General features: G+C 37.7%; 1 protein-coding gene across 2 annotated transcripts; it reads left to right on the top strand.

Moving 5' to 3' along the window:
- The first annotated feature begins 647 nt into the window (after nucleotides 1-647).
- Nucleotides 648-14,682, top strand: vapa (VAMP (vesicle-associated membrane protein)-associated protein A). Of its 2 annotated transcripts, none has more exons than XM_051682589.1 (6): nucleotides 648-815; nucleotides 2,992-3,144; nucleotides 3,225-3,328; nucleotides 10,707-10,787; nucleotides 11,423-11,602; nucleotides 13,735-14,682. In XM_051682589.1, exons 1-6 carry the CDS (start codon nucleotides 758-760, stop codon nucleotides 13,912-13,914), a joined length of 756 nt encoding a protein of 251 aa, XP_051538549.1. In that variant the 5' UTR covers nucleotides 648-757; the 3' UTR covers nucleotides 13,915-14,682. The 2 variants fall into 2 exon arrangements, with proteins under 2 accessions (XP_051538549.1, XP_051538550.1); XM_051682590.1 differs by having other exon boundaries at nucleotides 13,753-14,682.
- The last annotated feature ends 4,727 nt before the right edge of the window (nucleotides 14,683-19,409 follow it).

A 19,409-nucleotide genomic window follows, 5' to 3' on the forward strand; every position in this document is an offset into this window, starting at 1 on the left:
TCTAGCTTATTATTTATTGTATTTTTTAATACAAGTTCGTTCATTTTTATTTTTGTATTGTATTATTTAGTATCTATTTATTGCTAAATAGTCTCTTCTAAAACGTAAGGACGAATTATTCGATGCGTTCAGCTCAGTTTGTTTTGATTTATAGGTAATTCCTACAGTTTACAAAAGCAATACGTCTCTTAATTATAAAATACAACAAAATTGATGAGAAAATAATCAAACCGAGCACAGTTATTTTCCTTGCTCTTACAGCATGTAATATACATGTCCACAATATAATAAAGTTCTAATACTATTACTACTACTAATACTAATACAGTAGATACGAAAATACGAAAACTCTTGGACTTCTACAGACGTTAAATAGACAGTGAAGATTATACACATATGTCATTCCCAGACCAGCTTAACCTGTTTTAGTGCTTGTGTAGTTTTATTTGTTCTCTAGAATGACGTGTAACCTGACGATTTATTACTCAGTGCGCATGCGTAGATTATTAAAACCCGTGTTCAGCTGCAAAAGTGATTGTGATGAGCTCATTCATTCTCATTTCTGTGGCTTTTCATTTTTTTTAAAGATATTTAGACAGATGTTTGTCTCCTGGTCCCCTCAGTGACGTGTGAGCACCGTGCGCGCCGGCCTGCCGCTCGTGCGCGCGCTGCGCAGGTGTGTGACCCGTGAGTGCGCGTGCGCGTCGTGGCCGGGGCTCTTGAGCAGCACGCGGGTGTGTTCCGTTTAACGGTTGTCATGTCCAAACTGGAGCAGATTCTGATCCTCGACCCGTCGAGCGACCTCCGTTTCAGAGGTAAACGCGTCTGACGCCTGCGCTTGATCATAAAGGTCCACCGGAAACATTTAGCCGCTTTAGCTTAGCCGGCGAGTGGAGGGCCCTCGGGTCCAGGCTGCACCAGCGCACGCATGCCTGCATCACTCCCGCGGCTGTAGTTTAACGCGAGGCTCGGGGATGTGCAGGCCTCTGGGGAAAACGCGTACTAGTTTGTTTACTGGTGGCTTAATATCTGTTTGTTCTTCTGGACGTGTTTTAATCCGTAAATGAGAGCAACTGGTTCACCCATTAGGGTGTCCAGTGTCTGTGAGCTGTCACAGTTAGCACCAGAGCTAAAGCTAGTGTCTTAATAACAGATTATAGATCCTGAATATTGATTAATCTGTCATTACAACTCCCAGATTATCGATACTGACAGGGGAAGGAGGTTCAGATGTCTTGTTGAAAACTAATATTTATTTTAAAATGTGCTTTGAATGATCATACAGACCCTTGATTATCTTTTCACATATAATGTCATGATCAATACTTTAATCATGATCACTTTATTCATGATCAATACTGTACTACTTCAGTTTTCTGTATTAGTTTGTTAGGGGCTCATTGATTCCCAGATGAATGAAAAAATGAATCAATCACTTATTAATCATACCGATATCATCTCTTTATTAGACTGACGCTGTAGAGCTTCATTCATCCTGAAGGAAAGAGACTGTTTTTATTAATGAATGTCATGTCTGCTTTCACCCCAGTAATAAACCAACCTGTCTGACGACATGTACCTGTGAGACAGACAGTTTACCACAGCTTCACTGTACTGAAATCAACATTATTCACTAATAACATGTCCATGGACTGCTTTAAATCAGCATATTTTAGGTATTTATCGGACATTATTGACCAATTTAAAACCAGCTGAATATTGGTAAAAAGCATGAAAATGCTGATATAAGCCGATTGTTTATATATCATTTTGTAAATTTATTTCGTTATATATATTGTTATTAATCATGTGTTCTGCGTGTAATATATAGAAACCTACCAAAATAAGTGAAATTCGAAAAAGCATGTCAAATATGCATTTTAAATATGAATTATTATTATATGTAAAATGTCAGTTCTATTGTTGAGAACTACAAAAACGGAAGTGCAAATAATGCCAAATAACGTTTTAATTTTAAGTTATTATATTTTTTTTTATTAAATGGTTTTATTGTGGCTCTTGTAAAATCAATGTAAATGTTTTTAGAACAATGATATAGCTTTTTGAACTCTTTTTTTTTTTTAAGCATAACTTTTAAGCAAAACTGAATAATAATATTAGGCGAGTAAGTTATAGAATATCGGTTTTTGTTTTTATTGAATTGTTAAAACTATATTGGCTTAACATTTTTGTGTTGGTGCATTGCTAAATTAAGGTTACAATTGATATAAATATATAAGGGAAGGTGTATATTGGTTCAAATGTTAATTGTCATAATATATAAAAAACAGAAGTGCAAAATAACCTTGTTTTATTTTCTCACATCAAATGTCATGTTATCATATATATATATATATATTATAGTTTTTTTTTTTAAGTGGCTCTCTTCAAAGTTTGGCCAGTCATGTGTTCAATAGATCCAGTCAATGTTATTTTTTTATATAACTTTTGTTTTTAAAAGCAAACTAAAAGAGCATTCTTGAGCAAAACCGTGATTTAATGATAAAATAATGCGAGTGGTAGAATATCGGTTTTAATATTGACCTATTGTTTTTTGTTAAAATTGAATTGTTAAAATAATATTGGCTAAACATTTTAATGTTGGTGCATCACTAATTTGAGGTTAAAATTGATATAAATGTATAAGGGAAGGTGTATATTTTTAAACTTCTTGCCCTCACTTAACTTTTAATTGAATTTTAAAAGTGCAAATATACCATGTAGTCCTTTAATTAACATGTGCTCATAAAAACTGCATGTATAATTAGAATGAGCAAAATCCTGTTTAAAATATTTGTAGTTGGACAATAGCAAGACACAACTTACCAAAAGCATTTCATTTCATCCAGCGGTTTAATCATGTCTGAATGGAGACGGTTTGTTTTGTAACTCCTGCGAATTAGAAGCTCATGCTACTCGAGAACATACAAAGTGAAGAATTAAATGTGGGATTCTTTCTAGCAAGTTGTTTTATTTACTGTCTGTTTTCAGGACCCTTCACAGATGTGGTGACCACCAACCTGAAGTTGAAGAACCCGTCGGACAAAAGAGTATGTTTCAAAGTGAAGACGACAGCTCCTCGCCGTTACTGTGTGCGGCCCAACAGCGGCGTCATCGATCCCGGCACTACGGTCACCATCTCAGGTGAGAGATCATGACTGTCATGAGGCGTTTGTGAGCAGATGTGTGATTCAGTCATTAATACATGTGTGTTGTGTCTCCAGTAATGCTGCAGCCGTTTGAATACGACCCAAATGAGAAGAGCAAACATAAGTTCATGGTGCAGACGATTTTCGTGCCGTCGGGAGTCACAGACCTGGAAGCGATGGTGAGCGCTGCTGCTTTCTGTCCCAGCAGCATAAACATTACAAATTGTCATGTGCTCTCATTTATGTTGGTTAGTCACGAACTCAAGGTGGCAGCAAAAGCTCACACATGCACATTACAGTCATTTAGTGTGTGAATAACTGCGCCTTTATTTCAGATCAAAGTTAATCATTATGTTTAATTAATCGCTATATTTAAATATAGTATATACTATTTTGTATGATTTTATGTGAGCATAACCGCTTCAAACAGTGTGCTACATTGTTGCCACAAGACCTTATCATGTTTAATTCACTGAGTGGAGTCCAATTATCATCCCAGAGAGTTATTTTGCACTTTAAATTCAATTGTATGTGAAAAAGTCTGATCATATATGGAGTTAAGAACAAGATTACTGTGTTCATTCATCACACGGGAAATGAAAGGTCAATTAGAGATTGTACAGTATCTCTTAGAGGACAGGGCGGGAATTTGTTTTCTTATTTTTTTTCTTTTTTTCTCCCCAATTTGGAATGCCCAATTCCCAATGCGCTCTAAGTCCTCATGGTGGCGTAGTGACACCCTCCTTAGCAACCGGGCCAATTTGGTTGCTTAGGAGACCTGGCTGGAGTCTCTCGAACTCGCGACTCCAGGTGTGGTAGTCAGCGTCTTTACTCACTGAGCTACACAGGCACCCTGGGAATTTGATTTCTGATATAGGTTTGTGTCCTTTGCAACAAATGAACCATGTTTTACAACAGTAACCATATTTTAACCTTGATATTCGTGTTAAAACCATAGTAATAATACAGGAAAACAAAAACTGGTGATAAAAATAATAATTTTGAGGTTATGGTTTTACTACAAATACCATGGTAAACCCATAGTGACCACAAGATTAACCATGGTTACTATATGGATATAGTCAACATGGTTACTTTTCATAGTTACTACAATATTACTATAGTATTATAGCCCAAAATAAAGCAAAAACAAAACATGGTTAGCCCACAACAGTCAAGGTTATTACAATATACTATAGTAAAACCATGATTTCCGGCAAAAACAAAAAACAAACATTGTAACTGTCATGGTTACGTCATGTATATATACATATATGGTATTATGCTTACATTTAGCCATAGTTTTACTACAGTAATCATAATTGAACTATGGTATTTGTATAGTAACACCATAATAACCACCAAATTAGTTTTCATGTATTATTACTATGGTTTCACAACAAATATCATGGTTATAATATGGTTACTGTAGTAAAACCATGGTAAATGTATTGCATGCAAAAGTATTTCAGAAAAAAAATTACCGCCCTGTCTCTAAGGGGTCCGTTGGATCTCAAGTAGTGTGCTTTGGGTGTAGAATGTATTTTTTGGCAAATGTAGTAAGTAGGTCATCTGAGTATTCCATGTGTACTATGTATAGTATGAATACTAAATACTTCATAAATAATGAGGGTAGCATTGTAGTGCACTATTCTATTCATTGCCATTATTGAAACAGCTGGTAATAATATGAGTAAATGGCACTATATGTACACATTTTACCAAAATAATTATTTTTAATAGTATGAAGAGAACAAAATGAAATCCATGATTGAGAAAGACTAGCTCCTTTCACACATTAAACCTGGTAAATTACAGTAAAATTGTTGGATTGCCTTTACTGGTAAATGTAACACATGAAACAGTTTCTGTCTTTTTTCCAGTATGCCACCGTTCATATATCAGCACCAAAATGCCATTAAACTCTGTGATGTAGTTAGTTTATATATATATATATAATTTGATCCCCTTTTCTCCCAATTTTGGAATGCCCAATTCCCACTACTTAGTAGGTCCTCGTGGTGGTGCGGTTACTCACCTCAGTCCGGGTGGTGGAGGACAAGTCTCAGTTGCCTCCGCTTCTGAGACCGTCAATCCGCGCATCTTATCACGTGACTCGTTGTGCATGACACCGCGGAGACTCACAGCATGTGGAGGCTCATGCTACTCTCCACGATCCACACACAACTTACCACACGCCCCATTGAGAGCGAGAACCACTAATCATGACCACGAGGAGGTTACCCCATGTGACTCTACCCTCCCTAGCAACCGGGCCAATTTGGTTGCTTAGGAGACCTGGCTGGAGTCACTCAGCACACCCTGGATTCAAACTCGTGACTCCAGGGGTGATAGTCAGCGTCAGTACTCGCTGAGATACCCAGACCCCCGTAGTTTGTTATTTGTTGAGTCCACACATTTTTCATCTGCTTGGATAAGGAGAAGTGCTTTAAGGCTGGATTACATCACTTCTAAAATCTGAACAGAGTGTAAACATATTAGATATCAAACACACTAACCGACTATGTAAACGGCTACAGACAGAAACTGGGCACCAAACGACTGAGGAAAACTCTGACTGTCAAGTCGATCTGATCACAAACTCAGATGTAAACAAATGGGGTGGATCAAAATTTAGTTTTTTCTGATGCATCACGATCTTCCTTTGAATGAAATTAAATCCCAAGATCGAACTTTTACTCTATGAGCAACCTTCCACTACAATGAGAGGAAATCACTCGCATTTGCAACCAGATTTTGCACTATGTGGCTAAAATTTATTTATTTGGCAACTGGCTGGTAAATGTTTATATTTCACTCACTAGTAATTGTGTAGTTTAGTGTTGGAGTATTCAACAGCGAGATCCTTTCTCTGCATGTTAGGGCTGTCAAATTAAAATTTACAATTTGAATATTCATCGAATTTCAGAATTTGTTTTACATTTGAATGCTAAAACTGTGCATTAGAATTTTGGATGTGTGCACTGACGATGACTTCAGATCGATCGCATTCTTGTGCTAAAATAGGCTAGATGAAGCGCAACGAATACAGTTTAACAGAAAGCAGGTGTCTCAATATGCCTTTAAATTTCTTCATAATTAGACACATCATCTACAGCCAGGAATGTTCTTTGCAATAATATAACACTGTGCTGTATGGTTATATGTATTCAATGCGCCCTCTTGTGGACTACGGAAACAACGTCAATTAAAAAAATCAGCGGACTAATTTGAATTTAATTTCTCTGCCCAATTGACAGCCCTACTGCGTGTTGAGTGTAAAAGTTGTTCCGTGTAATGTGTGTCCAAAGACGAGATCCACGTGACCGATAATGTCTCGTTTAATACTCTTTCTGTTCTTTACAGTCAGTTGTTGATCAAAAACAACAAAAAATAAACATTTAATTCTAATCAGGCAAAGCACAGATAAGATAAATCCATTCAAGTCTCTCTCGTTAACATGCGCTCAATTAAAAACACTGTTTACAGAAATGTCAGATTCCCTTAAAGAGACAGTACCGCTTTTAGCACATGTTCAACAAATCAATGTAAATACTTAGAGTACAAATTATGCAATTAAACAATAATTTAAAAATATATATATAATATATGAAATAATTTCATATTTAATGATTAAATACATTGATTTGCTCATTTTTAGCTAAAATGTGACAAATGATGTTGCGGGGCGCAATGCTGCATGTGCGACTCATGACGCAGGCTCTGTGTGTGTTTGTTTGCTTTCACATTTAGTGTTTTTAAGAGTATTATTTTTTGTTTTGTAGTAAGTGTTTTTAGCTTTTCTTATTTATAAACGTGATGGCTAACTTCTGGACAACTCTGGGACTTCTGGTGGTTATTTTATTTTATTTTATTTGTTTTTTTTACCCAATTTGGAAAGCCCAATTCCCAATGCGCTTTTTAAGTCCTCCTGGTGGCGTAGTGATTTGCCTCAATCCGGGTGACGGAGGATGAATCCCAGTTGCCTCCGCATCTGAGACTGCCAACCTGCGCATCTTATCATGTGGCTTGTTGAGCGCGTTGCCATGGAGACAAAGCGCGTGTGGAGGCTTCACGCCATCCACCGCGGCATCTGCACTCAACTCACCACGCACCCCACCGAGAACAAACCACATTATAGCGATCACAAGGAGGTTACCCCATGTGACTCTACCCTCCCTAGCAACCAGGCCAATTTGGTTGCTTAGGAGACCTGGCTGGAGTCACTCAGCACGCCCTGGTGGTTATTTTACACCCAATCGTGGCTTTCTGCAAACCGCTGACTGGAACATGTATTCCAAAAAACCTGGTTTATTCACGGAGGCTACTGCTGGACTTGTGTCCATTTGCTTTATCACCAAGAACGGACTCAACACTCTTAAAAAATGTCCCAAAGTGCCTATTGGTCAACCTAAGCCGCAAACAGACTAAAGGGAAGAGCAGGAGTACTCAAAAGGCTATGGAGAAGAGGTAGCAGATTGCATCATATAAGGTATGATGAGGATTATCGGCGCACAAGTCTTTTTTGTTTTACTGAGACATGGCTCTCCCAGGATACTGCAGACTTTCATTTAGATGGCTTTACACTGATTCGGTTTGACCGCAATGCTTTTAAGACTCAGAAAACTGTTGGTGGGGGGCTTTGTATGGCTGTGAATAATAGATGAGCAACAAACTTTACAGTGAGAGAAACCGACTGCTCAAAACATTATGAAATAATGGTGGTCTCCCATCGACCACATTATCTCCCTCAGGATTTTAATCAAATAACAGTCATACTGGTGTATGTTCCAGGACCTGACTTTATGTTAGCTTCAGAGAGCATTGCTGACATTTTTAACAATACTGTGAACAGAGTTGGAGATCAGCCAGTGTTTTTACTCGGAGATTTCAATCGATGCGACATTACCACACTTTTGCCGAATATGGAGCAATACGTCACGTCTGTCACCAGGCTGGATAAAACACTGGACTTGTGCTATGGAAATATATCTGACACCTACATCTCTAAGATACGTACACCTCTCGGCCAATCTGATCACAATGTTGCTCTCCTTTTACCTCGATACAGGCTAAAATTAAAAACTGAGAAAGTGCAAACTAGGAATATCCAGATATGGGACTTTGATTCAACTTGAAGCATTAAAAGGTTGTTTTGAAGTTACAGATCAGAGCGTATTTTTCCAAGACTGTGGAAATGGTGTAGACATGCTAAATGCTTCTATCTCTGGGTATCTGGATTTTTGTGTGGACAGTGTCATTCCTGTAAAGTGTGTGAGGTGCTTCCCAAACAATAAGCCCTGGGTTACTAAAGATCTTAAACATAGTCTCAATCTTAAACAAATCGCATTTTTAAATGGGGACAAACATTGAAGGTGGTCAAGCAGCAATATAAATGGAAAGTTGAGGAGAAATTTACAGCAGGCAATGCACGGATGGCCTGGTGAGGCCTAAACACTATGATGGGAAGAATCAGAAGCAACACGATATCCGTTGCTCTGATTCTGCTGGTTTTGCTACTGAATTGAATACATTTATGCTTGTTTCGCACTGGATTCCTATAGAGCATCCTGACCTTTCTTCTATAATCATCAAGGAACAAATTGTGGAAAAGCTTTTATCTCAAGTCAGACCTCGAAAGACACCAGGGCCTGATGGAATAAAGGGCAAAGTACTGAGGGAATGTGCAACTCAGCTGAAGGGGGTGCTGACACAACTTTTTCAGCTGTCTCTAGACTGTAATGTTGTACCCCAGGCCTGGAAGGAAAGTACCATTATTCCCCTATTTTGAGACGTTTGGAGGGGCTACAAGTGCACCAACCCCTGATTTTGTGGATTAAAAGTTTTCTACAGGACCGCCCACAACATGTGCTGGTAAACGGATGCAGGTCAGAGAATGTGGTTTAAATACTGGTCTCATCTCCAATTCTTTTCTCGATTTATACAAACCTGTAATAATGATAATCTGACGCTCATAAAATATGCAGACGAAATGGCACTAGTGGGATGTGTGAAGGACACAAAACATTGGACAATTATTTTACTTTTGTTAATTTTCTCACAGCCTGGACGGAGGCTAGCTCCTTGGAACTCAACATTAGCAAAACCAAGGAAATGTGCTGTGGTGCTGACAAGGCACACACACTTTTTAAACCTTTGTTACTTAAAGTGCACCTATTATGGTTTTTAAACGTGCCTAATTTAGTTTTAAAGGTCTCATACAATAGATTTACATGCATCCAAGGTCAAAAAACACTTTAATTTGCTCATAATTTAAATTGCAGCATTACCTTTTTTTTCCCAGTGTCAAAAACGACTCGTTCAATGATCCGTTCTAAAGGATTCATTCTAAACTCCTCCTTTCAGAGAGCATACTCTGCTCTGATTGGTCAGATGTCCCAGTCTGTTGTGATTGGTCTACCGCTTAGTGTAGTGTTTGAGGGCGGGTCAGAACTGTTCGCGAGCAGCCAATGAAGACCAGAGGCGGGTTTTTTGTTACCAAATTAAGTAGGTTAGTACAGGAAGTAAGTCTGGAATTACTAACGACTCGTTTCAGGTGTTCAGAATCGGTTCTTTCTTTTGGGAGTCAATAACTCTTTGATTTTTGAAACTTTGCAGACTTTTGTACATTCACAAACAGCTATATAACACACTACATGAAAGGTAATATTTGAAAAACCATAATAGGTGCTCTTTAATAGAGATGAAGTAGAGCAGGTGGGATCATTTAAATATCTTGGAACAGATTGACTGTAATTTTCCTCTACGTTTATAGTGGAAATTGAGATGCTTTAATGTTGAAAAAGGACATTTTAAGAGTTGTGTACAAATCATTGATTGAATCTGTACTCACTTTTAACATTGTATCTTGGTTTAACTCTTTAACTGTCAAAAACAAGAACAAATTGTCAAGAATTATAAAGCTAGCTGGTAAAGTTATTGGAAAGCAACAAATACCACTCTCTGATCTTTACATTGTGGCAGTCAAAAGGAAAGCTTCTGCTATTACACTGGACATTGTCCACCCCTTCATGATCACTTTCAGGTACTTACATCCGGCAGAGGATATAAGGTACCTCTGGTGAAAAAGGCTAAATATAAGAAGACTTTTATCCCTACTGCAATTGAAATTTTAAATAGGATCTTAAGATAAATGTAATGTAACAGTAATGTCCATTGGCTGCTCACCGTGTGACTTCATATTTGAGTATTTGAGCATCATAAACTAAGAGATGTTTCAAACATGTTTCAGAACGGCTGACTAAATGGAATAATTTCACAACAGTTTTTGACTCCAGAGTAACTGAATCATCTCCGTCTTACATCAGTGCGTTCTGACCTCATACGTGCTCAAACCGTTAATCACATGACCTCTAAACTGAAAATAGCAGTTAATTTACTGGTAAAGGCTTTATGTGTGAAAGTGACTACTGTGATTGTGCTGTGATTTACCTGCGTCCTGCAGTACTGGATTATAAACACAAATGATACAGTGATTGTTGAGAGTTTGTTGATGTGTGATGTCATAATGTACAGGGTGCGTTTTCTCTTTTCCAGTGGAAAGATGCCAAACCAGACGACCTGATGGACTCCAAACTGCGCTGTGTGTTTGAAATGCCTTCAGACAACGATAAAATGGTGAGAGTTGATATTGTCACGTGATAAACATCATAAACACAGAATGAGGGGGCGTGGCCTTGGACAGCCTCTGCGCTGTGATTGGTCTGATGAGTCCCAGCAATGCAGAACTTGTAGACACATCTGTTATTGTCCTGTAGCCTGAGAGACACTAAATAAACATCAAAAACAAGTCTCATGTGTTAACGGCGCTTTATTTAAGTCTCGTCACTTCCTGTGATGTCACTGTATTGGTTTGGGTGAAGTGGGGTAACCACATACTCTGTCTTATAGTCTTTGAATTATTCATGTGTAACACTTAATTATGCATGATTATATAAACAAACACACAGATGTATTTTCACTTGTAACACTTTCTATGAATGCTAGAAGACTTGTGAAATGTAACAGTAAGCTGCTTCTGTTTTACAAATCATCAGGGTTTAACAATAGATCTGTTGTTCATTAACAGGTCATTAGTACTGTTTACTAAGTCAAACATCACTACTATTGATCATAATTAGAGCAAATGGTGCTCTTAGCAACAGCAGTTCATCATCCATAACACAATATGCTGGCTCATTTATGTGTCTGATACTGTGAGGTGTGTTTGTTGTTGAAGCTGATGATCTCAGTCTCTCTGTTTCTCTGATCAGAATGAGCTGGAATCAAGCAAAGCAGCAACGGTTCTGAACGCGTCTAAGGCCGACGGCACATCAGGAGCAAAAGCCAGCAGTCTGTCGATGGACGACACGGAGATGAAGAAACTCATGGAGGAGTGCAAGAGACTGCAGACAGAAGTGGGCAAACTGCATGATGAAAACCGCCAACTCAAGGTGCCAGAGAACATAAACACAACTGAAAGTCATCTACACTACTGAGGGCTCTGCAGGGATAGTTTGTGTCATGTATAAGAGCTGTAGTGTTGTTGTTTGATGTCAGATCATTCGCTGATACTCAAGTTCTTGTACAGCAGATTGAGTTTGATATTAATAACACACTACCGGGTCTGGGTATCTCAGCGAGTATTGATGCTGACTATCACACCTGGAGTCGTGGGTTTGAATCCAGGGTGTGCTGAGTGACTCCAGTCAGGTCTCCTAAGCAACCAAATTGGCCCGGTTGCTAGGGAGGGTAGAGTCACATGGGGTAACCTCCTCGTGGTCGCTATAATGTGGTTCTCGCTCTCGGTGGGGCGTGTGGTGAGTTGTGTGTGGATGCTGTGGAGAATAGCGTGAAGCCTCCACACGCGCTATGTCTCCGCGGTAACGTGCTCAACAAGTCACGTGATAAGATGCGCGGATTGACGGTCTCAGACACGGAGGCAACTGAGATTCGTCCTCCGCCACCCGGATTGAGGCGAGTCACTACACCACCACGAGGACTTAGAGCGCATTGGGGAGAAAATAAAAATAATAAATAAATAACACATTAGCAGTCAAAAGACACACCTACTTATTTCTATTATTGTTATTTGTAAAAGTTATCAAAACTATGAAACCATTTTAAACAATATTGAAGGATTTTCCACTCCAACTATAATGTAAAAAAAAAAGTATTTAATTTTTGTTTTGTAAAGAAATGTATATGTAGGCATAATCTCTCTTCAAGCATTTAACTGTCTTTAAAATCAAAAGAGAATTATTATGATGAGAACAATGTTCATTTTTTCCAATTTTTTATTTTAGTCATAATGTTTGTCTTTTGATGAAAATGTGCTTTAAATTTAGTCAATAATTTATCATGTCATATTCATTCATTTTAATATTCGTCTATTATCCTCAGATTAAAATGTCATATAATTTTAATTGACAAAAATAGCACTTTAGTTGCCAATACTGAGCACAATGTATAAAACTATAACAGACTAAACTTTAGCCAAATATTCAAATATTTAGAAAAATGTACAAACTACTTACAATAATTGAAACATGCATCAATCATCAATCATTTAAAGATGAATATGTTTAATATGTAGGATTACCTGAATAAATGGTAATACTGAATATACTGAAGTACTTTTAGAAGTGAGTCTGTTGTGAATTCTCACGTTTAGACAGTTTATGATATTGCGTTACGTGTCACATGTTTTTAAGGAAACGGCGTATTCACAACGCAAGTTAAACATTCTGACTAACATGTAACTTAGTTCAAGTTCAGCTGTTGATTGTCTTCATTGTGTGTGCAGATGTAAGGTGTAATATATAGTAATTAATGGCACATATATAGGATGTGTTTGAGTGAGGTAATTAACCCGTTAATGAAGTTCATTGTACAGTCGTTCAGCGGGGAAATACACAACGTACAATGACTGGATTATTTCAGTCAATTCTTTCTAGATTTATGAAAGAATATCTTGCAATATTATTATTGTTATTCATAGTAGTATTAGAGTGAATATTACATATCTATACAGTAGTGATATATTTCAGTCATACTTTTTTCCCATTTAAATTAAGCTTTTGTTTTGAAGCCCTTTCCATTTCGGTGTTTTTGGTGGTAGTTTCTCACTTCTGGAAAAGTCAGTTGCTACGTGACCCAGTGTGATTATTAAATGAAATAAATAAATATGCAGTCTGTATGTGCCTTGCACTACAAAGTGAATTAGCGCTGTGCTCGTCATTTACTACAAACAGAGCGTGTGATGAGTCAAGGATCTCTAAAAGGTATGAGCAGCTCCACACATTCACAAGCACTCATGTTTGAAGTGTGCAGCACATGCAAACTATATATTTATCTCATTAAATCACAGCCTTTGCAGTGTAATAATCACATTAGGACATAACATGATTTTTTAATTTGTGGGCTGAATGTTTATGGAATGACATTGATACGTCAGATGGTATCGGGACATCCCTAACATGATTAAAACTACATGAATTCAGTGAAAGGTGTCTCTACTTTCATCTGGTATATCAACTCAAATATACTGTTATATAAATATACTTGGTTATCTTGTCATTACCAGCGTGTTGTTGTTCATCAGGATGAAGGTTTGAGGATGAGGAAGGCCAATCAGTTCGACAGCTCCGTCTCAAAGTCTTCAGTGATGCTGAGCAAAGAGCCCGCCTCCAAATCCCTCCCGTCGCTGCTGGTCGTCATCGCCGCCATCTTCATCGGGTTCTTCCTTGGGAAGTTCGTCTTGTAGAGCTTCGCCATCCTTGTTTCCCAGGCCTGAAGAGCAAAGCGTGCGTTCTTGTCAATAACCGTTGCGTGAGTGCTGACGTGCACTAAAGCAGCGGAAATAAACGTGTCTGTGTACAGATTCAAACGGGCCTTGCCTTTCTCACACAGTTACTACACACACACACACACACACACACACACACACACACACTCAGAAACGCGAGTCGTTCGGTTCTCCCTCTTTTTCGCTTTCTGTGGTTCCGGGTGGGTTTTCTGGGGTCGGGAAGAACAAATTGTCCATTTGTCGAACATCACTAGTGGCTCAGTGAAGGCACTGTGTGTAGAGACCTTCATGGAAATTGAAACAAAAAATAATAATCTATGAATTAATAAAAGGACGTGTTTTCTCTCTTTCTCTCTGTGGTTTTATTAAGAGTTTAATGGAATGTTTTAAGTGTCATGTACATGTTATTTTGATTCTTTTGAGAAAAATGGGGAAATGCATATTCATAATAAACTAATAAAACAACCAATAGTCTTTACTACTTGTTGCTGGATTCCATATTAATGTTCATGAATGTGATGACGTCAGTGGGGAAACTGTGTGCCTCCTGTATCCATGTCTTTCCTCCTAAACCCACTGACACAAACACCAGTTCAGTCATTTCATTCAGTTTTCTTTATGCAAATTATATATTGAATTGTGAGGCAACGTGACTGAATAAAATCACCATTTACAGTCCTGTCCCGTGGTATTTAATATTGCTCAAATAAAAAGTCTTTAACACTCTTGACTCTTCAGCTGTTTGTTTCTGTCTAAAAGGGTTTGGGGATCAAGAACCGGTTCCATTTAAAAAAATAACACTGGATGAATGTTATTTGCAAGATGTTCAGTTGGGTTTACGGTTCTGGAACTAATGCATTTATGACACCTGTAAAAACTACCGAAATAAGCAATCCAGATGGAGAACAACAACCATTTTAATGCTCCTGTTGTCTTTGGGTCATTTTTGACCCGGTACAGGTAAAGAACACGTTATAAACACAGCATAGTTTTTGGTACTGGAACCAAACGTGACTTTGAATTTGTCAAGAATATCAAAACAAACAAAATACAAATTTTTGTTGGTTCGTATGTAATTGTTGAAAAGAAATCATTTAAAACAAATTGTTCCTTCCATGTTTTAATGGGTCATTTTTGACCCGTATGGGAAGAACCAGTTGTGACCTTTTACCTTCAGACGTTTTGGATGTTATACAGCTTTAACCCTTTAAGCTCTGAAGGTGTTTTTAAAGATTTCCTATTTCAGTGGCATTCCCAAATTAAAGGCTTATAACTCGACAAAAAACAAAACAAGAAGGGTAGTATTTTGTATCATTGTAAAGAAAACTTTTCAGTTTTTTTGAATTATATAGATTCTGATACATTCTGAGACTCTCAGCTTAAGAAACACACAAAAAACCTTGAGCCAAATATTGACTTTTTTCCCTTATTTGACATTATATATCTCTGAGTGTAAATAAGGTGGCTCCGGAAAACTGCTTTTGTTTTGTTCCCAATTACGTCAACTCTATCTGAGAACATTTTTGTGTTTATACGACAAAGCAATCAAACGTTATAACATTACAAAAATAATTTATCATAGTGTCCAAAAACATCTCCAAACAAATAAAACATAATAATTGTACATAAGAACTAATTACACATGCAAACACAACAATGACTAAAGGTTTGCAAAGCATGCAGACATGATTTTAGTAATGAGATTTCACAGAATGAGTTTCATTCTGTGTCATTTGAGTCATCATTGAGTCTGTGTCATGTATTTGGCGCCATCTCCTGGTGGTCATATGTAACATTGTGCTTCATGTGGATTATCTAATGATCTATGCATCTGATTATCTTGTGTGTGGACTCGTTTGAAAGATAATCACCTCCTATAAGTAATGGTATGTGAGTAAAACAAATAGGCTGGTTGTATTCTACTCTTTAAGAGCTTTCCAACAACATATGACACATGGATATTTGATCAGTTTGATGTTTTTACTGATTACAATAATATTGTGCAGATTGTTTTATGAATGATCAAAACAGAACACTTCTGATTTGTCTGCAAATATCAAAGCACTTGTTCAGTTTTGGTCATAATGTCTACATGCATTGTAAAGTAGAGCTTCTAAACTTTCAAATGATACCTATTTTGTGTTGATCAAGACTGGAGTTATTAATATTTTGATGGTTTTTTATTCTCAGCTTAAAGGGTTAAACTGTTTTTTTTCTCTGAAACAAATTTGACCCAAAAATATTTCACATTTTCTCAAATTTAGCCCCTCACCCCATACTGTTTTCTAGACCCCGACCTGCTCCACTGGGTACTGTATGTTTCTCACCACACACAAAGTATTTTTTGAACAGTTAAATAAGTTTACTAACATGTTGGGATACAATGGGGCTAAAGGCCCCCCAATGGTAAAAGACCTATTGGATGTTATTTTCTCCTAAAACATTAGAATACTGCACCTTTCTAAACCCCTGTAACACTGCAACAAATTGTTTGACATTAGTGGGAAGGAATTGATTTGTTGGGCCCATTTTGACTAATGGAAAAGACAACAGAGATTAATTTGTAAACAGGCATGAACTAAAATTATAACTCTTAAAATGCACACTGTTGATTTTCTATGAGCAGAATAACTCTGAAATTGTAATAGTTAAGATATTATAAAATGCATAAAGTGATTGAAATAAATGTAAATTGAGACATCCTTGGACAAAGTTTGCCAAGTTTTTAACTTTATTTTTTAAAAATTATTTAAAAATGGTTACTCCATTAATATTCAGAATGTAGCAGTTTTACCCCTTATTATTACACATTTGGGACCACAATAAAACAGATTTTCGTTGAGGGGGTCTTCAGTGCTGTTGTACACTTATTAAGAATTTATGCCTTTTTTTTAATGGTTTTTCAAAACAGGTCAAAATGACCTGAAGGACAAAGGAGAGTTTTAAGTGTTTGTTGGAGTAAAAATGAGTTCAACTTTTTCAGCTGTTAGCTGTCATAACTGAAAGGAACATAAAATATCACATACCATTATTTGTGATTATCTGGTGATTATCTTTCAAACGACCCCACACACAAGGTAATCGGATGTATAGATCATTAGATAATCCACATGAAGCACAATGTTACATATGACCACCAGGAGATGGCGCCAAATACATGACACAGACTCAATGATGACTCAAATGACACAGAATGAAACTCATTCTGTGAAATCTCATTACTAAAATCATGTCTGCATGCTATGCAAACCTTTAGTCATTGTTGTGTTTGCATGTGTAATTAGTTCTTATGTACAATTATTATGTTTTATTAGTTTGGAGATGTTTTTGGACACTATGATAAATTATTTTTGTAATGCTATATCTGGTGAGGTGCTGTGAAAAGACTCATTGTGACTATGTAAAGTATCGGCACATGGTTTTTTTGGGGGGGCAATTTTTTACAAATTTAATTCATGAAACATTTTTTGCTAATAACAAATGCTGATGAAAGTGAAAACACCAGAGAATGGAAAACGATAAGGCAGAGAATCAACTAATCAACTTTCATCAACAATGCAAATATATGAATCTTTGTTTCTCAGCATTAAAAAGTGTGTAAACGTACCTTGTCGTACTAGAAATGCTGCATTGCAAGCAAAAAAACTAAATTCAAAGTTTGTTTATAATATTATTATATGCTTTATTATAATACTAATGTAAATGGACAACCATTTTTTCTTACAAATTGTATAATACTAAATAAAACTTCTGATCTGTTTTTTTTTTCTCCAACTTTTGAAATTCAGAATGATCTCATTATTTGACTATGCTGTTACTGAATGCAAACTGTTTTCCAAACATTCTCCAATATTCTTTAAAATGGCTAAAACATTCGTTAATGGAATCATAAAGACACTCAAGAGCTGGCACGAGATTTCTTTCAGGTCCTTTGCTCAAAAGTCCTATAATTCCTGCCATTTACAGGCATCAGTGCAACAGACTGTTTAAAGCATTAGAGTCTGTCCATCTGAAATACTAACAACTGTTCTCAGATCAGAACTGGACTTTTACATGGTGATGTAGGTTAAAATGATATCTTTTCATAAAAATGTGCAGTCTGTGAGTTGTATGATGCACTACAGAATATACGAGGACAGTGTGAACAGGAAGTCATTTTCACTGGACTAGTATGCATGCATCAGTCACGACCTTCACGAGCTGTCTGAACTGAGACGTGTAAATCACATTTCATTTTCATTTAAAAACACAAATGGGGGGCCTGGTTAGTTGTGAGTTTGAATACAGGACGTGCTGAGTGACTCCAGCCAGGTCTCCTAAGCAACCAAATTGGCCCGGTTGCTAGGGAGGGTAGAGTCACATGGGGTAACTTCCACGTGGTCGTGATTAGTGGTTCTCTCTCTCAATGGGGCGTGTGGTAAGTTGTGCGTGGATCACGGAGAGTAGCATGAGCCTCCACATGCTGTGAGTCTCCGCGGTGTCATGCACAACGAGTCACGTGATAAGATGCACAGATTGACATCTCAGATGCGGAGGCAACTGAGACTTGTCCTCCTCCACCCGGATTGAGGTGAGTAACCGCAACACCACGAGGACCTACTAAGTAGTGGGAATTGGGCATTCCAAATTGGGAGAAAAGGGGATAAAAACAAAAAAACAAAACACAAATAGATTATTTTAGCTCTTTAGTAAATCTGTTGTCCTTGATAGTTTTGGGATAACAGGTGTATTTCTCAAGGTAGACAATGTTTCGGCTGCTCACATGTTCGACGAGCCAAACAGATAGTGTTTTAAATGCATGTACACTATATTGCCAAAAGTATTCGCTCATCTGCCTTTAGACGCATATGAACTTAAGTGACATCCCATTCTTAATCCATAGTGTTTAATATGACGTCGGTCCACCCTTTGCAGCTATAACAGCTTCAACTCTTCTGGGAAGGCTTTCCACAAGGTTTAGGAGTGTGTTTATTGGAATTTTTGACCATTCTTCCAGAAGCGCATTTGTGAGGTCAGACACTGATGTTGGACGAGAAGGCCTGGCTCACAGTCTTCGCTCTAATTCATCCCAAAGGTGCTCTATCGGGTTGAGGTCAGGACTCTGTGCAGGCCAGTCAAGTTCTTCCACACCAAACTCGCTCATCCATGTCTTTATGGACCTTGCTTTGTGCACTGGTGCGCAGTCATGTTGGAACAGGAAGGGGCCATCCCCAAACTGTTCCCACAAAGTTGGGAGCATGGAATTGTCCAAAATCTCTTGGTATGCTGAAGCATTCAGAGTTCCTTTCACTGGAACTAAGGGACCAAGCCCAGCTCCTGAAAAACAACCCCACACCATAATCCCCCCTCCACCAAACTTCACAGTTGGCACAATGCAGTCAGACAAGTACCGTTCTCCTGGCAACTGCCAAACCGAGACTCGTCCATCAGATTGCCAGATGGAGAAGCGTGAT

This window comes from Myxocyprinus asiaticus, chromosome 41, assembly GCF_019703515.2.
Source record: "Myxocyprinus asiaticus isolate MX2 ecotype Aquarium Trade chromosome 41, UBuf_Myxa_2, whole genome shotgun sequence".
Lineage (NCBI taxonomy): Eukaryota > Metazoa > Chordata > Actinopteri > Cypriniformes > Catostomidae > Myxocyprinus > Myxocyprinus asiaticus.